Source organism: Liolophura sinensis, chromosome 11 (assembly GCF_032854445.1).
Source record: "Liolophura sinensis isolate JHLJ2023 chromosome 11, CUHK_Ljap_v2, whole genome shotgun sequence".
Lineage (NCBI taxonomy): Eukaryota > Metazoa > Mollusca > Polyplacophora > Chitonida > Chitonidae > Liolophura > Liolophura sinensis.
In genome coordinates, this window is record NC_088305.1 from 32,670,369 (window position 1) to 32,690,660 (window position 20,292).

Genomic DNA, 20,292 nt, shown 5'->3' on the forward strand with positions numbered 1-20,292 from the left:
GCAGACAGGAGAGGGTTCAAGAGACGCTGACACTAATTGATGTGAATGTTAAGGAGCTATTGAATTCTGTATTTTACAGAACATCGTCTTCAAAATACCAAGTCTCCAGTAAAGGTTCATTTCCTTCAGTGATAGCTAAGAAGCAGGCTAAAGCTGATACTGCAAGAGCTAGGGCTAAATACGCTGCAACGGAAACTGATCGTCGGAAACGTCAAGCTGTAGTGGAAGTAGAAAACAAGGGTAAGGATGCAGAGCTCACATCTGACCTTGACCTTCTTAGAATTGAAACGAGTCTTCGAATGCGAGAAGCGTAAAATCTCGCCATTCTCAATCCATTTTGCGATTACCAGTGGAGTCATTGTTTACAAAACAAGTGAATATGTGAAACAACTGGAACACGAAAGCGGGAAAGACGTAATCGTCCGTTACTTTGAATCACAATCTGTTGGGTTAAGGTCTGTAACGCTCGAACTGTATCTAATACCGCTTAACCTGGAGCTAGGGGCCTTAACGGCAGCCATGCTCATTACATCTGCATGATGTCTTTATGTACAGTTGTAATCAAAGCGCGACTGAGATACCTTGTTTAATTGTTATTTGACCTGGAACTCATTCATAGACTACGAATTTGAACTTTAATATGGGATTCATGTCTGGAAACTCCATTGTCTGCTCAGTATGATTAAAAACTGATGTCCGCTTCTCTCTTGTGTGTCACCAGCTTTATTTCCTATTTGTATAATTTCTTTCAAACCTTTGTCTTTGAGAGCTGGTGTTAAACGTTGTTTTGGAAATGGATCTTGCTATTATCGAATTTGAACGCCCTTTACGGACTGCGAATGGTATACGAATGTCGGACATGACGCTTATACTTGTTACTATGTGCCCTAAGAATCGACCCACCTTGACAGTTCGTACATACCCGGTGGTAGACGACCAAAGCAACGCGTCATTAGCCAAAGCCGAGCTTTTGGATCAATTAGACATACACACTCAACCTTTCCTTTCGTCATGTGCAGGTGTTATCAAGACCTCGGGAACACGAACTAGCGGTCTAGTCCCCAAATCTGTCGACGAAGACGCTGAATTTCAGCTTCCCAAATTTGACTGAATGGGACAGCATTCCAAACCAAAGAGAGGAAATTCCAACACCTCATGTAGCAGAAAACTATCCACATCAGCGAGGCCTTTCCAGCTATATTCCCCTAATGGACGATGAGGCCGAGATACTCTTACTGATAGGACGAGACTTGCCAGAACAGCATCATGTGAAAGATCGAAGGATTTGCCCAAGAAGCTCACTATCTGCCCAAAAACTACACCTAGGATGAGAGATAGTTGGTTTGTTTAGGCGGAATTCACCGACCTAAGTAAGTCAGTGTGCTCAAAACCAGTATCCTACCGCATGGACGACCAAACTTTGAGATTTTGGATTAGGATCAGATCATTTACCCATGCAACGAAGCATGGAATTGTTGTGGGACCTCAACTCTGATACCTTCACCTTTATCTTCAAGTGATAAACCGTATACTAGGAGAGGAATTCTGTCGTCAGTCAATAGTCTCCTTTGCATATTATGGGACTGTCCACTTTCACTTTTTTCTTCGCTGAAGAAAGTTCAAATATTCACACTTGCGTTTGTCGCGCCCGTATCCCTTCAAGGAAAGTTGCTTCTGCGAGAGCTCATTACGCACACTAAGGACTGGAACGAACCTCTGTCACGTGACCTTGAAGAGCAATCGGAACATTGGACGGATTCTTCCAGATCTGTGGAGAATTTGAACATACCAATGACCTACGGAACGACACCAGAAATACCAGAGAATGAGATTCAAATCTCCTGTGACGCTTCACAAAAGGCCCTTGCCGCAACCGGCGAATTAAAGACGACTACTGGCTCAGAAACTTGGAGATTTATTCTAGGCAAAGCAAGAGTATCCCTACTTCACGCTCAGAACATACCACGTCTAGAACTATTTTGCAGCCGTCCTAGCTGTCGAGATATCTGAAGTCATTTCAGAGCACAATAAATCCAACCCAACAAGGTCAGATTCTTCACGGAGAGTAAGATTGTTCTCGGATACATCGCCAGCGAAACTCGTACATTCTGTGTATATGTGACAGAGTCAGCAGGATCAGAAAATCAACGAATCCAGAACAGTGGTCATTCGTACCAACGGATGGCAATCCAGCTGATATAGCAACTCGAGTGACAAAGCCTACAGTGAAAGCCATTGGCACATAGCTAACAGGTCAGGTGAGACGCTTCGAGGAAACCAATAACTTTTCACCCTTGGTCGAACAGGACGATCAAATAATTTCTTTATCAACATCAGCATCTCCACGTCCAGAACTTGGATCAAGTCGCTTTGAGCGCTTTTCTGCATGTCAAGGACTGACCAGGACGTCAAGCAACCTGAAACACATATGTGGCTGTTTTATAAATGATCTCGGAGGATTCATCTTTATTCGAGGAGCCGTCATTGAGTTCGGATCCGATAGAGGAAGTAACTTCGTCTGAGCAACGGTTAGCTTAAAGATAGACACCATAAATGTGGGGTCTGGACCTACGAGGAATTTTCTGTATAACAAGGGAACAACGTGGGTCTTCAACCCGCCACGTTCCTCCCACGTTATAGGCGTGTGGGAACGCATGATTGGTGTCAGCCAAAGGATTTTGGACTCGATATTGATGGACAACATATCCACCAGACACTTAACCCACGAAGCGCTAACTACAGTTCTGGCAGAGGTGAGTGCCATAATAAACGCTCGTCCCAATGTTCTAGTCAACACGGATCCGGAATCTCCAATGATGTTATCCCCTGCCCAGTTGTTGACACACAAAAGCAACCCAGTGATAGAGCCCCTACGAGACTGCAGTACAAAAGGCCCAGTAGAAACGAGTTCAGACAATAGCTGATACATTGTGGAAGAGATGGTGTTGTGAATATTTGAACTCTCTTCAGTGAAGACAAAAGTTGGCAGTCCCAATATGTGCAAAGGAGACGCCGTCTTACTGAAGGACAAGGGCGCTCATCGCAATGAATTGCACGTTGGTCTCATTGTTCAACCGCTTCCTGGAACAGACAGGAAAGTGCGAAAAGACCAGTTTCGCGTTTCGAGGAATGGCAAAGCCATTGTGTATACCCGACCCATCACTGACATAATCCCATTATTGTCACCGTGGTGATTGTATTTTAACACCTACCCCAGGTGTCACCCCAGTAACCACTGATATGGAAGTATGGCATCTTTACAGATACCAGGCGGGAATGTACAGTAACCGCCGATACAGAGGGTTTTTTCCCCCAACTATTTGTGTCTTATCTGAATTGTACATTTTAAGAAATCCGTTTTCACTTTATTTGTTTTATGGATAGCTTCCTCAGCAACATAGGCTTAAATTCCGCTTATGATGATAAAAGCTGTTTTATTGTCCATTTGTATAGTTTAGTTTAGTACATGTAGCACATGAAAATGTATAATAACATGGTAAAAGGAAATATTGAAAAACTATGTTGTAAGACCTAAAGTACACAATGTAAGCATAAACTCTGTTCCACATACGCGTAGTGATACATACATAAGTAATGTGGCTTTACGTATTGTCACTATGACGTGTTTAATGTAGTCCGTTTATTAAAGTAGGGATGTAACTTGAAGTCTCATATGATGCAAGGTGTACAATGTGGATGTCACCGAATGTAAACAACCGTTCTGGCTGACAATCATGTTATTCTGTTATTGATCAACAGCTGCGTTTCATTCTTTTCTATACACGTTTACCGTTCTATTCTCCATGCAACTGTGGATCGTACAGTCATTAAAATGTCAAAGGAACTTGATGAACTGTTGATGGTGTAGTTATTTGAGAGTGCGGGTAACTTAGTGCAAATCCCACTCTTTGTGGGAAGAGGCATGATAACCCCAAAGAAATCACTCACTCAGAATCAGGGTTGATGAAACGATCTCGATCAGTTAAAAGACACGATGTACGAGCACTGAAGTTCTCTCCAAGGATGAGTAACGGATCAGATGGACAGATCGCCGAGGTCTTAACAGTTAAGTTCTCCAGTACCAAAACGCCTTTTTTCTCCTGCCCGCTACCAGTGGATTGAAAGGGCGAATCACTTGGAGGTACATATAAACAGCCATACACAACGTCACATTGGAGGCTTAGAAATGAACTATTTACTTTAAAGGAAAGTCAAAAGTGGGTTCTGATGACGGGGGTAAACCATTTAGATACATGCAATATGTATAAACACACATATGCCCCGCATGGTCGGCCACGGGCAGACTGCACAGCCGGCACACAAAACGCAACATAGTCAGTCACAAATTCGGCTAGTACGCCTTTGGAGTATTTACACCAGGTTGCGACAAAGCCCAGAAACTTTAAACTCATGAAGGCTCAAAAAAGTCAGTGTCATTAAACTTAGAATCCAACCCTTTAATATCTCAGAACAAGAAATATAATTCGTCCTACGGTCAGCGTCCTATTCCTTCTCCCGTCTCCACGTGGTCAACGCCATGTGAAGCGAGATCTACGATTACCAACTTGCCTTTTCCTAGTATCCTGATTTACCGTCTGTCCACAGATCCCTTAGAGTTTTCCGTTGTCTCAATGTCAGATCGTTAGACACGCCTATACCTTTGTCCATGATTTTCTACTTTCCTTTTATCCATCTTGTTACCCCACAGCAGGAACTTACATATTATAGGTCTTGGTTTACCATCCGAAGTTGACTCAACCCGCACGTAATGCTTGTATATCACATTTTACCTCAGACATATCATAGATCCTTTCTGACCTAAACCCACTTATTTCGGCTAAAATTGATTATAGGTCAGGAGGAATCGTTCGGCGTTCCCGGTTAGCCCCAATGTCCCCTTAGGTAGTTAGGTGAGTGATCCAAACACCACTGGTCCCATGAACTACGTGTAAGCTCACTGGACATGTTGGTAGCTGGAAGCGCGACCCGCCTACATAAAAGCTGCAGTTGGTGTTTGTACGGAGGCTACCTGGCTGTTCCCCGACCCCGTGGAAGAATATAAAGTAATGAAGTAAGACGGATTTATGCAAATAAAAGCCGTGAACAATTTCCAGTGACAAAAGAAAGACGCAAGGGATGTTCTGCGGGATTGAATTAAATCAGTATCCAAATCGTGTATTATGTAAATTGATAAATTGTCGATAATCGAAATAGATATCTTAGTTGGGTTGTGAATAACGTTTAGGCTTACACTAAAATGTAGCCAACACTATCATGTGATGTAGTTGGATCGCTTAAACATAATTTACCATCGACTTTGTTGTTCGTAATGTAGCACATTACGTCTTAACCTATCTCTGTCAAACTTGTATCACTGAGTGGTATAAGTATGATATAATACTATGATAATTCCTATAAAATTGACCTATACTACTTCTCCATCGTCGTGGTATTAATCTTTCTGAATAATGTTTGCTTTCTTTTTGCATTTGCATCGGTTAATTTGTAGGTGTTGATTTTTGTGCTAGTGTTGAGATTCTGTTGAACTTGTCACAACTGCTTTTTAGACAAATATTATCTTTAATCAGCAGCGAATTTTTTTTTGCACCAATCAGAACACTAACTTCCATATGCAACAGCCTTTGGTTCATCCCCATTTCCACTAACCATTTTTATACGTGTGGATGTGCGTTGAATTACTTGTACCTAATGTACTCCATTCTGTCTGAATGCATTTTCCATTCCCCGCCCCCAAGTTTTCGATGATTTCAGTCAATATATTTTCTAGATGTAATGGTCCCTTTAGTTTTTTGACTCAAAAAATCCACTGGTTTCTAATGGAAGTATTTTATGATTGTTTTCTTCGTTTCTATGCCTAGTGGCATATACTAGCAAACACTCTACCATTGCTAATGTTACACGTAAAGTTGCATTTCCGCCTCAGCCACCGGTTAATAGGCGATCAGAATATTTTATCTTTTTTCACATTGGAGAAGTAAATGTGCAGTTGTTTCTTTCTCTTTGCTACCAAGTTCGCTAACACATCATTCTGTTTCCTACCAGTGTTGTGAAGATACGATTTTTAGAACATATTGAGTGCAAAAATTTTCACTGAAAATCTTGTATCTCCAATACTTTTGACATAGAAAGAAAGAAATAATCTTTGCATTGATATAGTTGCTGCTCCTGTAGAACATTTCTCCCATAAAGACCTGTATTTCCTGCAGGATTCTGTTCAGATGCACAAAACTGACCTATTGTCTGTTTGCATAACTTTAATAACAACGATCAATCTGATTGCTTGAATACAGGCATCGGAATTTGATTTGACAATGCATTGGTGAATTACTACTATTACATTCGTGCTTTTATCTGGTCATTTGATGACATGGTGTTATGTTCGGTTATGCTTTAAATTAATTTAGATTGAGCTAGTGGCTGCACTTTTTATAATTAGGGAAACAGGCGATGTTTGTCCTATACAGCATTTACACCTCACTGAATCAACTGTTAGGTAAGACATCAACGAGTTTAGCCAGAACCTTTTCATTAATTAGCTGTGTACTGATTCCAGTCCTTTCTATTATGTATAACAGAATGGGGAGACACCTTTACATCAGGCGGCTTTACATGGCTACGAAGATTTTGTTCGTATTTTGGTGGAGCAGGGCGCCAACGTCAACACACAGAATTCAGTAAGTAGTTATCTTCGATATTTTAATAATAATAATAATAATAATCACGTTTTTTTTCAGACACCAAGGTCCATAGGAACAGAAAAGTATACAAAAGAAGTAAGAAAAAACATCAAAATACCAGGAGCACAAAATGCTTTTACAAAATGTGTTTTAGGGTACGTGCACGCAACACTAGGCTCTGTTTGGGGTTTTCGAGTACATTCTTTCACCGTTCATATCTGTAAAGGATTTAAATAGACTTTCGGACTGCTGTTGTGCCAAACTTTCTAAATACCTATTATTTAAGGGTGACAATTTAAGGACAGTGACTGCACTTGCCTTGATGTTTCTGTAGAATGGACACATAACTACTAAAATTTATCAATGTCATGCAGGCGATGAAATTGTGGAATTTGTTCTGTGTTTTAATGGAATATACCATGTCATATCTGTTTTTCATGTCATTTTTTACTGATTCCTCATTGTGTTTACACAGAAAAGACAAACAGCTTTACACCTGGCAACCTCAAGTGGTACCATGGGTCTTCTACGTCTACTGGTAGAGAACAGCGCTGATATAAACCTACAGGATCAGGTACGTGGTTCTTGGCTACGGAATATTTCAACACTATTTATGTTGTGTTTTTCTCCTCATAACCTACACAGTTACATAGAGTGATAGTAGCTGTATATTGACATATTCTTTCACCACCACTCAATGTCTTCTTTTAAATCTTCCTTTTTCTTTTGTTTTACTACTCGTTTGTTGGCTATTTTTATTTAAGTAGTTTACTTGTGCTTTTCTATCTCCCAGTAGTTTGGACTTGGGCGGTTCTGTCGTGCAGGCAGCCAAACATTTCAACTAGGCATCAAAATAGATATTCGCAAGCTATCCGTCAACTCAGACATACGTTGCGGGTCAAAAGTCACAAGATGAATTATCAATTTTGCGTCGCTGAACATTCACCAATGTTTAAGAAAGTATTTTCAAATTCAGTTTACTCAGACTGAAAGATCATATGTCTGAATACAGTTTAACAAACATTTTCGATCACTTCGATCATTTGCGCATGTGTTTTTATTATATATACAAGGAGCCTCTATAGCAATGTTTGCCGTATTTGTAAAGCTGTGTGAATGAACTTTTAAACGTAAGAACTTTTGAAATCGTTACATTCTTAAAGACATATTGAAACAAGGCGGAACGACAATCTTAAGCATAAGCATATATGACACCCATAATGGAGAAGAGATTTGAAAAAACTTCCCAACCTGCGGATGGTCGTGGGTTTCCCACGGGCTGTGCCCGGCTTCCACTCAACATAATGCTGGCCGCCGTCGTATTAGTGAAATATTCTTGAGTATGGCGTAAAACACCAATCAAATAAATAAATAAAAAACTTCCCCAGTGAGTCTGTCGGGGCCTTGGGATTTACCAACTTCACATTTATTTAAGGTAAATGCAGTTTCTTCCTCACAGATTGCGCTGTTCAAGATGTCATTACTTTCAAACTGATCTAAATCTTCATATTTCTCAAATGCGTTATCTTTACCCACGTTAACGTTAATCGGGTCCTTAAAATAGTTAAACAGTCCATGTTTCGGATTGGGATTACGAGGATTTGGGGAGTGAATACGACGGAGTATAGACCAAAAATGTTTGTCATTTACTGATTGCTGAAGGGATTGCCGTTGATGTGATTTTCAAACATATTTCTTGGATCGTATACAGGATTTACACTTAGTGCAATGTGATGTACATACGAAGAGTACTGTTGCAGCGATCCTTTCTAAGTATCCGGAAGGCACGCCTACATCCCCTTTCGATGCCATACATTTCCGGTCATACCACTTATTTCTGAATTTTCAGAGAGACGCACGAATTTTCACTTGAATGCAGTCTGCAGCACATTAGAATCTTGGATAATAATTTTACGCTGTGGTTGACATTCTCGGTTATTATTTGAGTGAAACTTACTATACTGTGTTTGAAGCGCTCTGATTCTAATTTATCCTTAGAGGTAGTTTCCATCTTATTTTCTCAGTGACTTTATTCCATGTTGAGGAGTAGTGATATCGAAGAGAGATTACAGAGGTTATTATTCTCCCAACCATTTGTGTGTTATCTGAATTGTACATTTTAAGAAATCCGTTTTCACTTTATTTGAATAGCTTCCTCAGCAACATAATTTTAGGATTTTACGTTACCACGGACCGACGTACAAGTGAAGGCGGTAGAACTCCGCCCACCTGTGTTTTTGTGCATTATTCTCATGATTTCGGACGTGTTGCAACCCACAGTGTAAGTCACATTATTTCTTAGGACTCGTCCTGCCTTTTGGTTTTAACACTGTCAGACTGTTATCTTCCATGAAGTGCTCGTAGTTCACAGCTGTGTCATTTTACCGATTCACCACGAGGTAGCCGAACTTATTCGAACTGGAATAATTTCCGCTTATGATGATAGAAGCTATTTTATTTTCCATTTGTACAGTTTAGTTGAGTACATGCAGGCATAAAATGTATAATATCATGGTAAAAGGAAATATTGAAAAACTGTATTGTAAGACCTAAAGTACACAATGTAAGCATAAACTCTGTTCCGCAAACGCGTAGTGATACATACATGAGTAATGTGGCTGTACGTATTTTCATTCTGACGTGTTTAATGTAGTCCGTTTATTAAAGCAGGGATGTAACTCGAAGTCTCATATGATACAAGGTATATGATGTTTATGTCTCCGAATGTAAACAACCGTACTGGCTGACAAATCATGTTATTCTGTTACTGATAAACAGCTGCGTTTCATTCTTTTCTACAGACCTTTACCCTTCCATTCTCCATGCAACTGTGGATCATACAGTTATTAAACTGTCAATGGAACTTGATGAACCGTCGTTGGTTTAGTTATTTGAGAGTGTGGGTTATCTTGGTGCCTAAGTTCCCACTCTTTGTGGGAAGAGGCATGATAGTAAAAGTACTGTCGACCAGCCAAACCTTAGAATACACGATGTCCTACCTGGACGGACTCGATGATCCCAGATGGACAGGATCTTTAAACGTGAGTGAAGGAGACACTCAGGATTCGGAAACAACTGTGAAACGGACAGTTGCAACTGATAAGGGTAAAGAACCATTATGAAAACTCACCTTAACAATGTGAAGGGTGTGTGGAAAAAACTGGAACATGTGCTTACAGAATCTCAGTCCGAGAAAAACATCATGGTGTTGCGTGAAAGGCAGAAGATTTCTACATCTCTACAAGAAGTATCAAAAGACCACAACTTATTTCCACAGCTTAGTAAAGCTGCAGAAAGTTATCAGGAATGTGCTACCTGTACTGCCATTGATGAAGGCAGACAGGAGAGGGTTCAAGAGACGCTGACACTAATTGATGTGAATATTCAGGAGGTTTTGAATTCTGTGTCTCAGAGAACATCGTCTTCAAAATACCAAGTCTCCAGTAAAGGTTCATCACCTTCAGTGATAGCTAAGAAGCAGGCTAAAGCTGATGCTGCAAGAAATATGGCTGAATACGCTGCAAAGGAAGCTGATCGTCGGAAACGTCAAGCTGTACTGGATGCAGAAACCAGCGTAAGAAGGCAATTGACCTTGACCTTCTTAGGATTGAAACGGAAACGGCTGCGGTCGAGGCAGAGGTTCAGGGTTTAGAGTCTATGGATGCGAGAAGCTTAAAATCTCGCCATTCTCAATCCATTTTGCGATCACCAGTGGAGTCATTGTTCACAGAACAAGTGAATATGTGAAACAACTGGAACACGATAGTGGGAAAGACGTAATTGTCCGTTACTTTGAATCACAATCTCTTCGGTTAAGGTCTGTAACGCTCGTCATTTTCGAACTGTATCTAATACCGCTTAACCTGGAGCTAGGCTTAACGGCCTTAACGGCACCCATGCTCGTTACATGCTCGTTGTTCATAGACTACGAATTTGAACTTTGATATGGGATTCATGTCTGGAAAATCCAATGTCTGCTCGGCATTATTGAAAACTGATGTCCGCTTCTCTCTTGTGTGTTACCGGCTTTATTTCCTATTTGTATAATTTCTTAAATACCTTTGTCTTTGGGAGCTAGTGTTAAACGTTGTTTTGGAAATGGATCTTGCTATTATCGAATTGGAACGCCCTTTACGGACTGCGAATGGTATACGAATGTCGGACATGACCCTTATACTATGTACCATAAGAATCGACCCACCATGACAGTTCGTACATACCCGGTAGTAGACGACCAAAGCAACGTGTCATTAGCCAAAGCCGAGCTTTTGGATCAAATGTACATACACACTCAACCTTTTCGTACACACTTTCGTCATGAACAGGGTTTATCAAGACCTCGGGAAGATGAACTAGCGGTCTAGTCGCCAAATCTGTCGACGAAGACGCAGAATTTTCTCCTCCAACTTTGACTGAATGGGACAGTACTCCAAACCAAATAGTGATAACTGGTTTGTTTACGCGGAATTCACCGACAAAAGTCAGTGTGCTGAAAACCAGTATCCTACCGCATGGATGACCAAAATTCGAGACTAGGATCAGATCATTTACCCATGCAACGAAGCATGGGATTGCTGTGGGACCTTACCTCGGATACCTTTACCTTCAAGGTATCCTCAAGTGATAAACCGTATACTAGGAGAGGAATTCTGTCGTAAGTGAATAGTCTCCTTTGCACATATTGGGACTATCCACTTTCCACTTTTGTCTTCGCTGAAGAGAGTTCAAATATTCACACTTGGGTTTGTCGGGCCAGTCTCTCTTCAAGGAAAGTTGCTTCTGCTGGGGCTCATTTCGCACACTAAGGATTGGAAGGAACCTCTGTCACCTGACCTTAAAGAACAATTGGACCAGTAGAAGGATTCTTTCAGACTTGTGGAGAATTTGAACATACCAAGGACCTACGCAACGACATCCCTAGCAGACATACCAGAGAATGAGATTCAGATCTCCTGTGACGCTTCACAAAAGGCCCTTGCCGCAGCCGGCGAATTAAAGACGACTACTGACACAGAATCTTGGAGATTTATTCTGTGCAAAGCAAGAGTATCCCTACTTCACGCTCAGAACATACCACGTCTAGAACTGTGTGCAGCCGTCCTAGCTGTCGAGATATCTGAAGTCATTTCAGAGCACGTTAAATCCAACCCAATAAGGTCAGATTCTAAACGGAGAGTAAGATTGTTCTCGGATACATCGCCAGCGAAACTTGTACATTCTGTGTATATCTGACAAACAGAGTCAGCAGGATCAGAAAATCAACTAATCCAGAACAGTGGTCATTCGTACCAACGGATGGCAATCCAGCTGATATAGCAACTCGAGTAATAACGCCTACATTGAAAGCCATTGGCACATAGCTAACAGGTCTGGTGAGACGCTTCGAGGAAACCAATAACTTTTCACCCTTGGTCGAACAGGATGATCAAATAATTACAGCATCTCCACGTCCAGAACTCGGATCAAGTCGCTTTGAGCGCTTTTCTACATGGCAAGGACTGACCAGGACGTTAAGCAACCTGAAACACACATGCCGCAATTTCATAAATGCTCTCAGAGGATTCATCTTTATCCGAGGAGCCGTCATTGAGTTCAGATCCGATAGAGGAAGTAACTTCGTCTGAGCAACGGTTAGCTTAAAGATAGACGCCATAAATGTGGGGTCTGGACCTACGAGGAATTTTCTGTATAACAAGGGAACAACGTGGGGTCTTCAACCCGCCACGTTCGTTCCACGTTGAAGGCGTGTGGGAACGCATGATTGGTGTCAGCCAAAGGATTTTGGACTCGATATTGATGGACGACATGTCCCCCAGACACATAAGCCACAAAGCGCTAACTACATTTCTGGCAGAGGTGAGTGCCATATTAAACAATCTTAACATTGTTCCAGTCAACACGGATCCGGAATTTCCAATGATCTTATCCCCTGCCCAGTTGTTGACACGCAAAAACAACCAATGATGAAACCCCTAGAAGACTGGAGTATTAAAGGCCCAGTGATAACGAGTTCAGACAATAGCTGATACATTATGGAAGAGATGACGTTGTGAATCTTTGAGCTCTCTTAAGCGAAGACAAAATTGGCAATGGCATGTTGGTCTGGTCGTTCGACCATCTTCCTGCAACAGACAAGCCAGTGCAAAAAGACAAAATTCGCGTTTCGAGGAATGACAAAGCCATTGTGTATACCCGACCCATTACTGACATAATCCCATTGTTGTCACCGTGGTGATTCTATTTTAACAGCTACCTTTGGTGACACCCCAGTAACCACTGATATCGAAGTATGGCATCTTTACAGACACTTTATTTTACTTTACTTGTTTTTATGGATAGCTTCCTCAGCAACATAGGTTTAATTTCCGCTTATGATGACAGAAGATGTTTTATCGTCCATTTGTATAGTTTAGTTGAGTACATGTAGCACATACAAATGTATAGTAACATGGTAATAGGAAATATTGAAAAACTACGTTGTAAGACGTAAAGTACACAGTGTAAACATAAACTCTGCTCCACATACGCGTAGTGATACATAATGAGTAATGTAGCTGTACGTATTTTCATTGTGACGTGTTTAATGTGGTCCGCTTTTTAAAGCAGGGATGTAACTCGAAGTCTCATATAATACAAGGCGTTCAATGTGGATGTCACCGAATGTAAACAAGCGTAATGGCTGACAATCATGTTATTCTGTTACTATTAAACAGGAGCGTTTCTTTCTTTTCTTTAGACTTTTACCCTTCTATTCTCCATGCAACTGTGGATCGTACATGCAATAAACTGTCAGAGGAACTTGATGAAATGATGATGATGTAGTTATTTGAGAGTGCCGGTAACTTAGTGCAAATCTCACTCTTTGTGGGAAAAGGCATGATAACCTCAAAGCACTCACTCACTCAAAATCAAGGTTGGTAAAACGATCTCGATCAGCTAAAGGGCTAAGGTTTGATGTATGAGCACCAAAGTTCTCTCCAAGGATCAGAAACGGATGAGGTGGACAGATCGCAGAGGTATTAAAAGTTAGGTTCTCCAGTACCAAAACGCCTTCTTTCTCCTGCCCGCTACCAGTGGAGTAAAAGGGTGCATCACGTGGGGGTACATATAAACAGCCATACACAACGTGACTTTGGAGGCTTAGAATTGAACTGTTTACTTTGAAGGAAAGTAAAAATTGTTTCTGATGATGGAGGTTAACCATTTAGAGATGTGCCAGATGTATAAACACACATATGCCCCGGCATGGTCGGCCACGGGCAGACTGCACAGCCGGCACACAGAACGCAACATAGTTAGTCACATATTCGGCTAGTACGCCCTTGGAGTCTTTACACCATGTTGCGACAAAACCCAGAAACCTCAAACCCATGAAGGCTAAAAAAGTCAATGTCATTAAACTTAGAATCCAACCCTTTAATATCTCAGAACAAGAACTATAATTCGTCCTACGGCCAGCGTCCTGTTCCTTCTCACGTCTCCACGTGGTTGACCCCAGTTGCGTCGACGCCATGTCTTATAGCCAATGTTGTCACCCTAGATCTAGATCGTTGCGTAGTAAGCAGGCCATGTGAAGCGAGATCTACGATTATCAACTTGCCTTTTTCTAGTATCCTGATTTACCGTCTGCCCACAGACCCCTTAGAGTTTTCTGTTGTCTCAATGTCAGATCGTTTGACACGCCTATACCTTTGTTCATGAGTTTCTATTTACCTTGTATTCATCCTGTTACCCCACAGCAGGAACTTACATATTATAGGTCTTGTTTTACCATCCGAAGTTGACGCAACGCGTTCGTAATGCTTGTATATCACATTTTACCTCAGACATATCATGGATCCTTTCTGACCTAAATCCACTTATTTCGGATAAAATTGATTATAGGTCAGGAGGATTCGTTCGGCGTTCCCGGTTAGCCCCATTGTCCCCTTAGGTAGTTAGGTGAGTGATCAAAACACGACTGGTCCCATGAACTACGTGTAAGCTCACCGGACATGTTGGTAGCTGGAAGCACGACCCGCCTACACAAAAGCTGCAGTTGGTGTTTGTACGGAGGCTACCTGGCTGTTCCCCGACCCCATGGAAGAATATAAAGTAATGAAGTAGGACGGATTTATGCAAATAAAAGCCGTGAAGAGTTTCCAGTGACGAAAAAAAAACGCAAGGGATGTTCTGCGGGATTGAATTAAATCAGTATCCAAATCGTGTATCATGTAAATTGATAAATTGTCGATCATCGAAATAGATATCTGAGTTGGGTTGTGAATAACGTTTAGGCTTACACTAAAATGTAGCCAACACTATCATGTGATGTAGTTGGATAATTTACCATGGACTCTGTTGTTCGTAATGTAGCACATTATCTCTTAACTTATCTCTGTCAAATTTGTATTACTGAGTGGTATAAATATGATATAATATCATGATAATTCCGATAAAATTGACCTATACTACTTCTCCATCGTCGTGGCATTAATCTTTCTGAATAATGCTTGTTTTCTTTTTGCATTTTCATCGGTTTATTTGTAGGTGTTGATTTTTACGCTACTGTTGAGACTCTGTTGAACTTGTCACAACTGCTTTTTACACAAACAATATCTATAATCAGCAGAGAAATTTGTTTTTTTTTTTGCACCAATCAGAAGACAAACTTCCCTACGCAACAGCCATTGTTTCATCCCCATTTCCACTAACCATTTTTATTAATGTGGTTGTGCGTTGAATTACTTGTAGCTGATGTATTCCATTGTCTCTGAATGCATTTTCCATCCCTGTTATTTTGGCAATATTCTCTGTTACACGTAAAGTTGCATTTCCGCCTCAGCCACCGGTTAATAGACGATCACAATATTTTATCTTTTTCACATTGGAGAAATAAAGGTGCAGTTGTTTCTTTCTCTTTGTTACCAAGCTAACACATCATTCTGTTTCCTACCAGTTTTTTGAAGATACGAGTTTTAGGACATATCCAGTGCAAAATTGTTCACTGAAAATCTTTTTATCTCCAATACTTTTGACACAGACAGAAGGAAATATTCTTTACATTGATATAGTTGCTGCTCCTGTAGAACATTTCTCCCATAAAGACATGTATTTCCTGCAGGATTCTGTTCAGATGCACAAAACTGTCCTATTCTCTGTTTGCATAACTTTAATAACAACGATCAATCTGATTGCTTGAATACAGGCATCGGAATTTGATTTGACAATGCATTGGTGAATTACTACTATTACATTCGTGCTTTTATCTGGTCATTTGATGACATGGTGTTATCTTCGGTTATGCTTTAATTTAGATTAGACTGAGCTATTGGCAGCGCGTTTTATAATTTGGGAAACAGGCGATATTTGTCCTATACAGCATTTACACCTCACTGGATCAACTGTTAAGTAAGACATCAATAAGATTAGCAGGATCCTTTTCATTAATTTGCTGTGTACTGATTCCAGTCCTTTGTATCATGTATAACAGAATGGGGAGACACCTTTACATCAGGCGGCTTTACATGGCAACGAAGATTGTGTTCGTATTTTGGTGGAGCAGGGCGCCAACGTCAACACACAGAATTCAGTAAGTAGTTATCTTCGATATTTTAATAATAATAATAATAATAAAAATACCGCTTTATTTCAGACACCAAGGTCCATAGGAACAGAAAATTATACAAAAGAAGTAAGAAAAACATCAAAATACCAGGAGCACAAAATGCACAATGCTTTTATAAAATATGTTTTAGAGTACGTGAACGCAACACTAGGCTCTGTTTGGGGTTTTCGAGTACATTCTTTCACCGTTCATATCTGTAGAGGATTTAAATAAAGTTTCGGACTGCTGTTGTGCAAAACTTTCTGAATAGCTATTATTTAAGGGTGACAATTTAAGGACGGTGACAGCACTTTGCCGTGATGTTTTTGTAGAATGGGCACAAAATTTTTAAAATATATAAATGTCATGCAGGCGATGAAATTGTGGAATTTGTTCTGTGTTTTAATGGAATATACCATGTCATATCTGTTTTTCATGTCATTTTTTACTGATTCCTCATTGTGTCTACACAGAAAAGACAAACAGCTTTACACCTGGCAGCCTCATGTTGTAGAATGGGTCTTCTACGTCTACTGGTAGAGAACAGCGCTGATATAAACCTACAGGATCAGGTACGTGGTTCTTGGCTACGGAATATTTCAACGCTATTTATGTTGTGTTTTTTTCCTCATAACCTAAACACTGCACAGTTACATACAGTGATCGTAGCTGGATATTGACATGTTCTTTTATCACCACTCAATGTCTCCTTTCAAGTCTTCCTTTTTCTTTTGTTTTACTACTCGTTTGTTTGCTATTTTTTATTTGAGCAGATTACTTGTGTGTTTCTATCTCCCAGTAGTTTGGACTTGGACGGTTCTGTCGTGCAGGCAGCCAAACATTTCAACTAGGCATCAAAATAGGTATTGGCAAGCTATCCGTCAACTCAGATATACGTTGCGGGTCAAAAGTCACAAGATGAATTATCAATTTTGCGTCGCGGAACACTCACCAATGGTTAAGAAAGTATTGTCAAACTCAGTTTACCTAGACTGAAAGATCATATGTCTGAATACAGTTTAACAAACATTTTCGATCACTTCGATCATTTGCGCATGCATTTTTTATTATATATACCAGGAGACTCTATAGCAATGTGTGCCGTATTTGTAAAGCTGTGTAAATGAACTTTTAAACATAAGAACTTTTGAAATCGTTACATTCTTAAAGACACCAGCATATTGAAAGAAGGCGGAACGACATTCCCTTAACAAATGTAGCCCAGCTACGCTTCCCTTGGGAATATAGATCGATTGGACGGTTGTAACAAAGGTTTACATGAAAGATATGGAACTCTTTCTAGCACCTCATACCTTTAGAATCCTTATAACGCGGACCCGTATCTTAGTAGAGACCGTATTTTTGAACCGTAGATATTTCTATCATGGTACAACTTCCATCAAGTCTGTTCCAAGCCGCTGTCGTTCAAGTAGGGAACAATAGCACCAAAATTTCAAACCTCTAAGAACTCTAATGCATCAGACACATGGTTGTACATCTTAAGCATATATGACACAAATAATGGAGAAGAGATTTGAAAAAACTTCCCAACCTGCGGATGGTCGTGGGTTTCCCATGGGCTGTGCCCGGCTTCCACTCAACATAATGCTGGCCGCCGTCGTATAAGTGAAATATTCTTGAGTATGGCGTAAAACACCAATTAAATAAATAAATAAAAAACTTCCCCAGTGAGTCTGTCGGGGCCTTGGGATTTACCAACTTCACATTTATTTAAGGTAAATGCAGTTTCTTCCTCACAGATTGCGCTGTTCAAGATGTCATTACTTTCAAACAGATCTAAATCTTCATATTTCTCAAATGCGTTATCTTTACCCACGTTAACGTTAATCGGGTCCTTAAAATAGTTAAACAGTCCATGTTTCGGATTGGGATTGCGAGGATTTGGGGAGTGAATACGACGGAGTATAGACCAAAAATGTTGGTCATTTACCGATTGCTGAAGGGATTGCCGTTAATGTGATTTTCAAACGTATTTCTTGGATCGTATACAGGATTTACACTTAGTGCAATGTGATGTACATACGGAGCGATTACTGTTGCAGCGATCCTTTCTAAGTATTTGGAAGGTACGCCTACATCCCCTTTCGATGCCATACATTTCCGGTCATACCACTTATTTCTGAATTTTCAGAGAGACGCACAAATTTTCACTTGAATGCAGACTGCAGCACATTAGAATGTTGGATAATAATTTTACATCATGGTTGACATTCTCGGTTATTACTTGAGTGAAACTTACTATACTGTGTTTGCAGCGCCCTGATTCTAATTCATCCTTAGAGGTAGGTACCAATGGATGGTTCCATCTTATTTTCTCAGTGACTTTATTGCATGTTGAGGAGTAGTGATATCGAAGAGAGATTAAAAGAGGAAGGTGGTGTGCCCCTGACCTACCACACAGACAAACTGTTTTATATGTCAGAAGAAACCACGCAATAGTTTACAACGGACGCCTCATTATGACATATACAATTAAATAATCCCTTTCCTTCATCACCACCGAAGAGACCACCTTAACATATGCAGAATGAGAACGAAACACGTATCAAGGAGCGATCTACCGAATTGGTTCGTCACATTATGCTGGGTTGTTTATTTGTCGCCGGTTAGCGCATATTCTTTAAAATCAAGGACCGGCCCCGATAGCACAGTTAGTAGAGCGTCCGCGTCGGGAGCGGTAGATCCAGGGTCAGTCCTGTGTCGGGTCACACCCAAGACCTTAAAAAAGAGAAAGTAGTATAGGGAATAGGAGTTCTGGCACACCCTCCATTTGGCAAATGGAGGCTCCCAGCCCCTTCTCGTGAAAAGATATAAACATAGTAGTATAGGGAAGGAGGGTTTTGGCGCACCACTCCCTTGGGAAATAGAGGCTCCCAGCCCCCATTCCAAGCGAGGTCCAGAAGTTCTAGTATAGGGAATAGGTGTTTTGGACCACCCTCCCCTGGTAAATAGAGGCTCCCAGCCTCATTTCGTGCAAGGATATAAGCGCTCTCCCCTGGCGCACGCCATCCTTGGGGCCCTCCCGATCCCCCAGCAGAAAGCCTGTCGGCTATCGAAATTTCTTATTAGGTATACAGCAAATACAATGAATCATCATTGGATCTCCCGCTCAGGCGGAAACGACCAGCCGGCCTATTTGGGCGAAGTTGGTCGGCACGGTGCAATACTTGCGAGGCTACAAAGACGTCAACCACAGCATGTTTGAAGACGGCCGCGTCCACGCAGGCCGGCTGCTCGTGCTGAAGCTCTTCACCAACGACGTGTGCGCTTCGGTGGAGCACCCCGAGCCTATCCGGCAGTATTATGAAAACCGGCTGCTGCCCGAGCTAATGAGGCAACAACCCTAAACCCGGGGCCCTCCCCAGAACATCATTCGGAAAGAGCGTTTTTCAGCTCTTGCCGCGCTAGTTTTCGGCCGCAATCTATAAGCTGTTTATTCGTGCTTTCATCGATCTCTACGGCGTTGAATGCCTTCCGAGACTTAGCGCATATCTCCTGCTTCAGATCAGAGTAGTTCTTGAGCTACTGAACGACTTCCCTGTACTCTACGTCCGAAATAACACCATGAGATAATGCCGTAGATACCTGCGCACGGATGCTGTTAAGTTTGGCCTCAGCCAACAGCCGTATATCGTTATGTTTCTTGGCCTTTGCATGAAGTCGGCGGCTAACGAATTTTCCGGCGGCATTTAAGACACCCCAAGCTAGGGCCGCAGCTCCCATGGCCAAGACAGCAGGGGCTGCAATTATTGTTGTGAGTAGTCCCGCACTTGCAACCCCTAGTCCCAAACAGGCCGTGAGCATGGCCGAATCAAGGGCCTCGGCGGCTAAGACACCGAGCCTGTACTTTTTGTACAAGGCCCGGCGGAGATCTCGCTCAGATTCAAGCTGCCTCTGTATTTCACTGATATACTGCAGGCGATGGGCGTGCGCCACACCCTCCGGGGGGTTTTCAACCGTAATCGTCGGCGCGGTCGGGGCCAAGGG

The 20,292-nt window shown here is 41.4% G+C and overlaps 1 protein-coding gene across 1 annotated transcript in view; it reads left to right on the top strand.

The window, feature by feature from the left end:
• The window catches only part of LOC135478327 (serine/threonine-protein phosphatase 6 regulatory ankyrin repeat subunit A-like), a gene marked incomplete at its 3' end in the record, with an annotated part of 202,200 nt that overhangs the window by 52,990 nt on the left and 128,918 nt on the right, over window positions 1-20,292 (top strand). Inside the window, exons 13-16 of the mRNA XM_064758602.1 lie at window positions 6,597-6,695; window positions 7,174-7,272; window positions 16,171-16,269; window positions 16,758-16,856. Coding sequence (XP_064614672.1) covers window positions 6,597-6,695; window positions 7,174-7,272; window positions 16,171-16,269; window positions 16,758-16,856 — 396 coding nt within the window. The remainder of the gene's footprint in view (window positions 1-6,596; window positions 6,696-7,173; window positions 7,273-16,170; window positions 16,270-16,757; window positions 16,857-20,292) is intronic.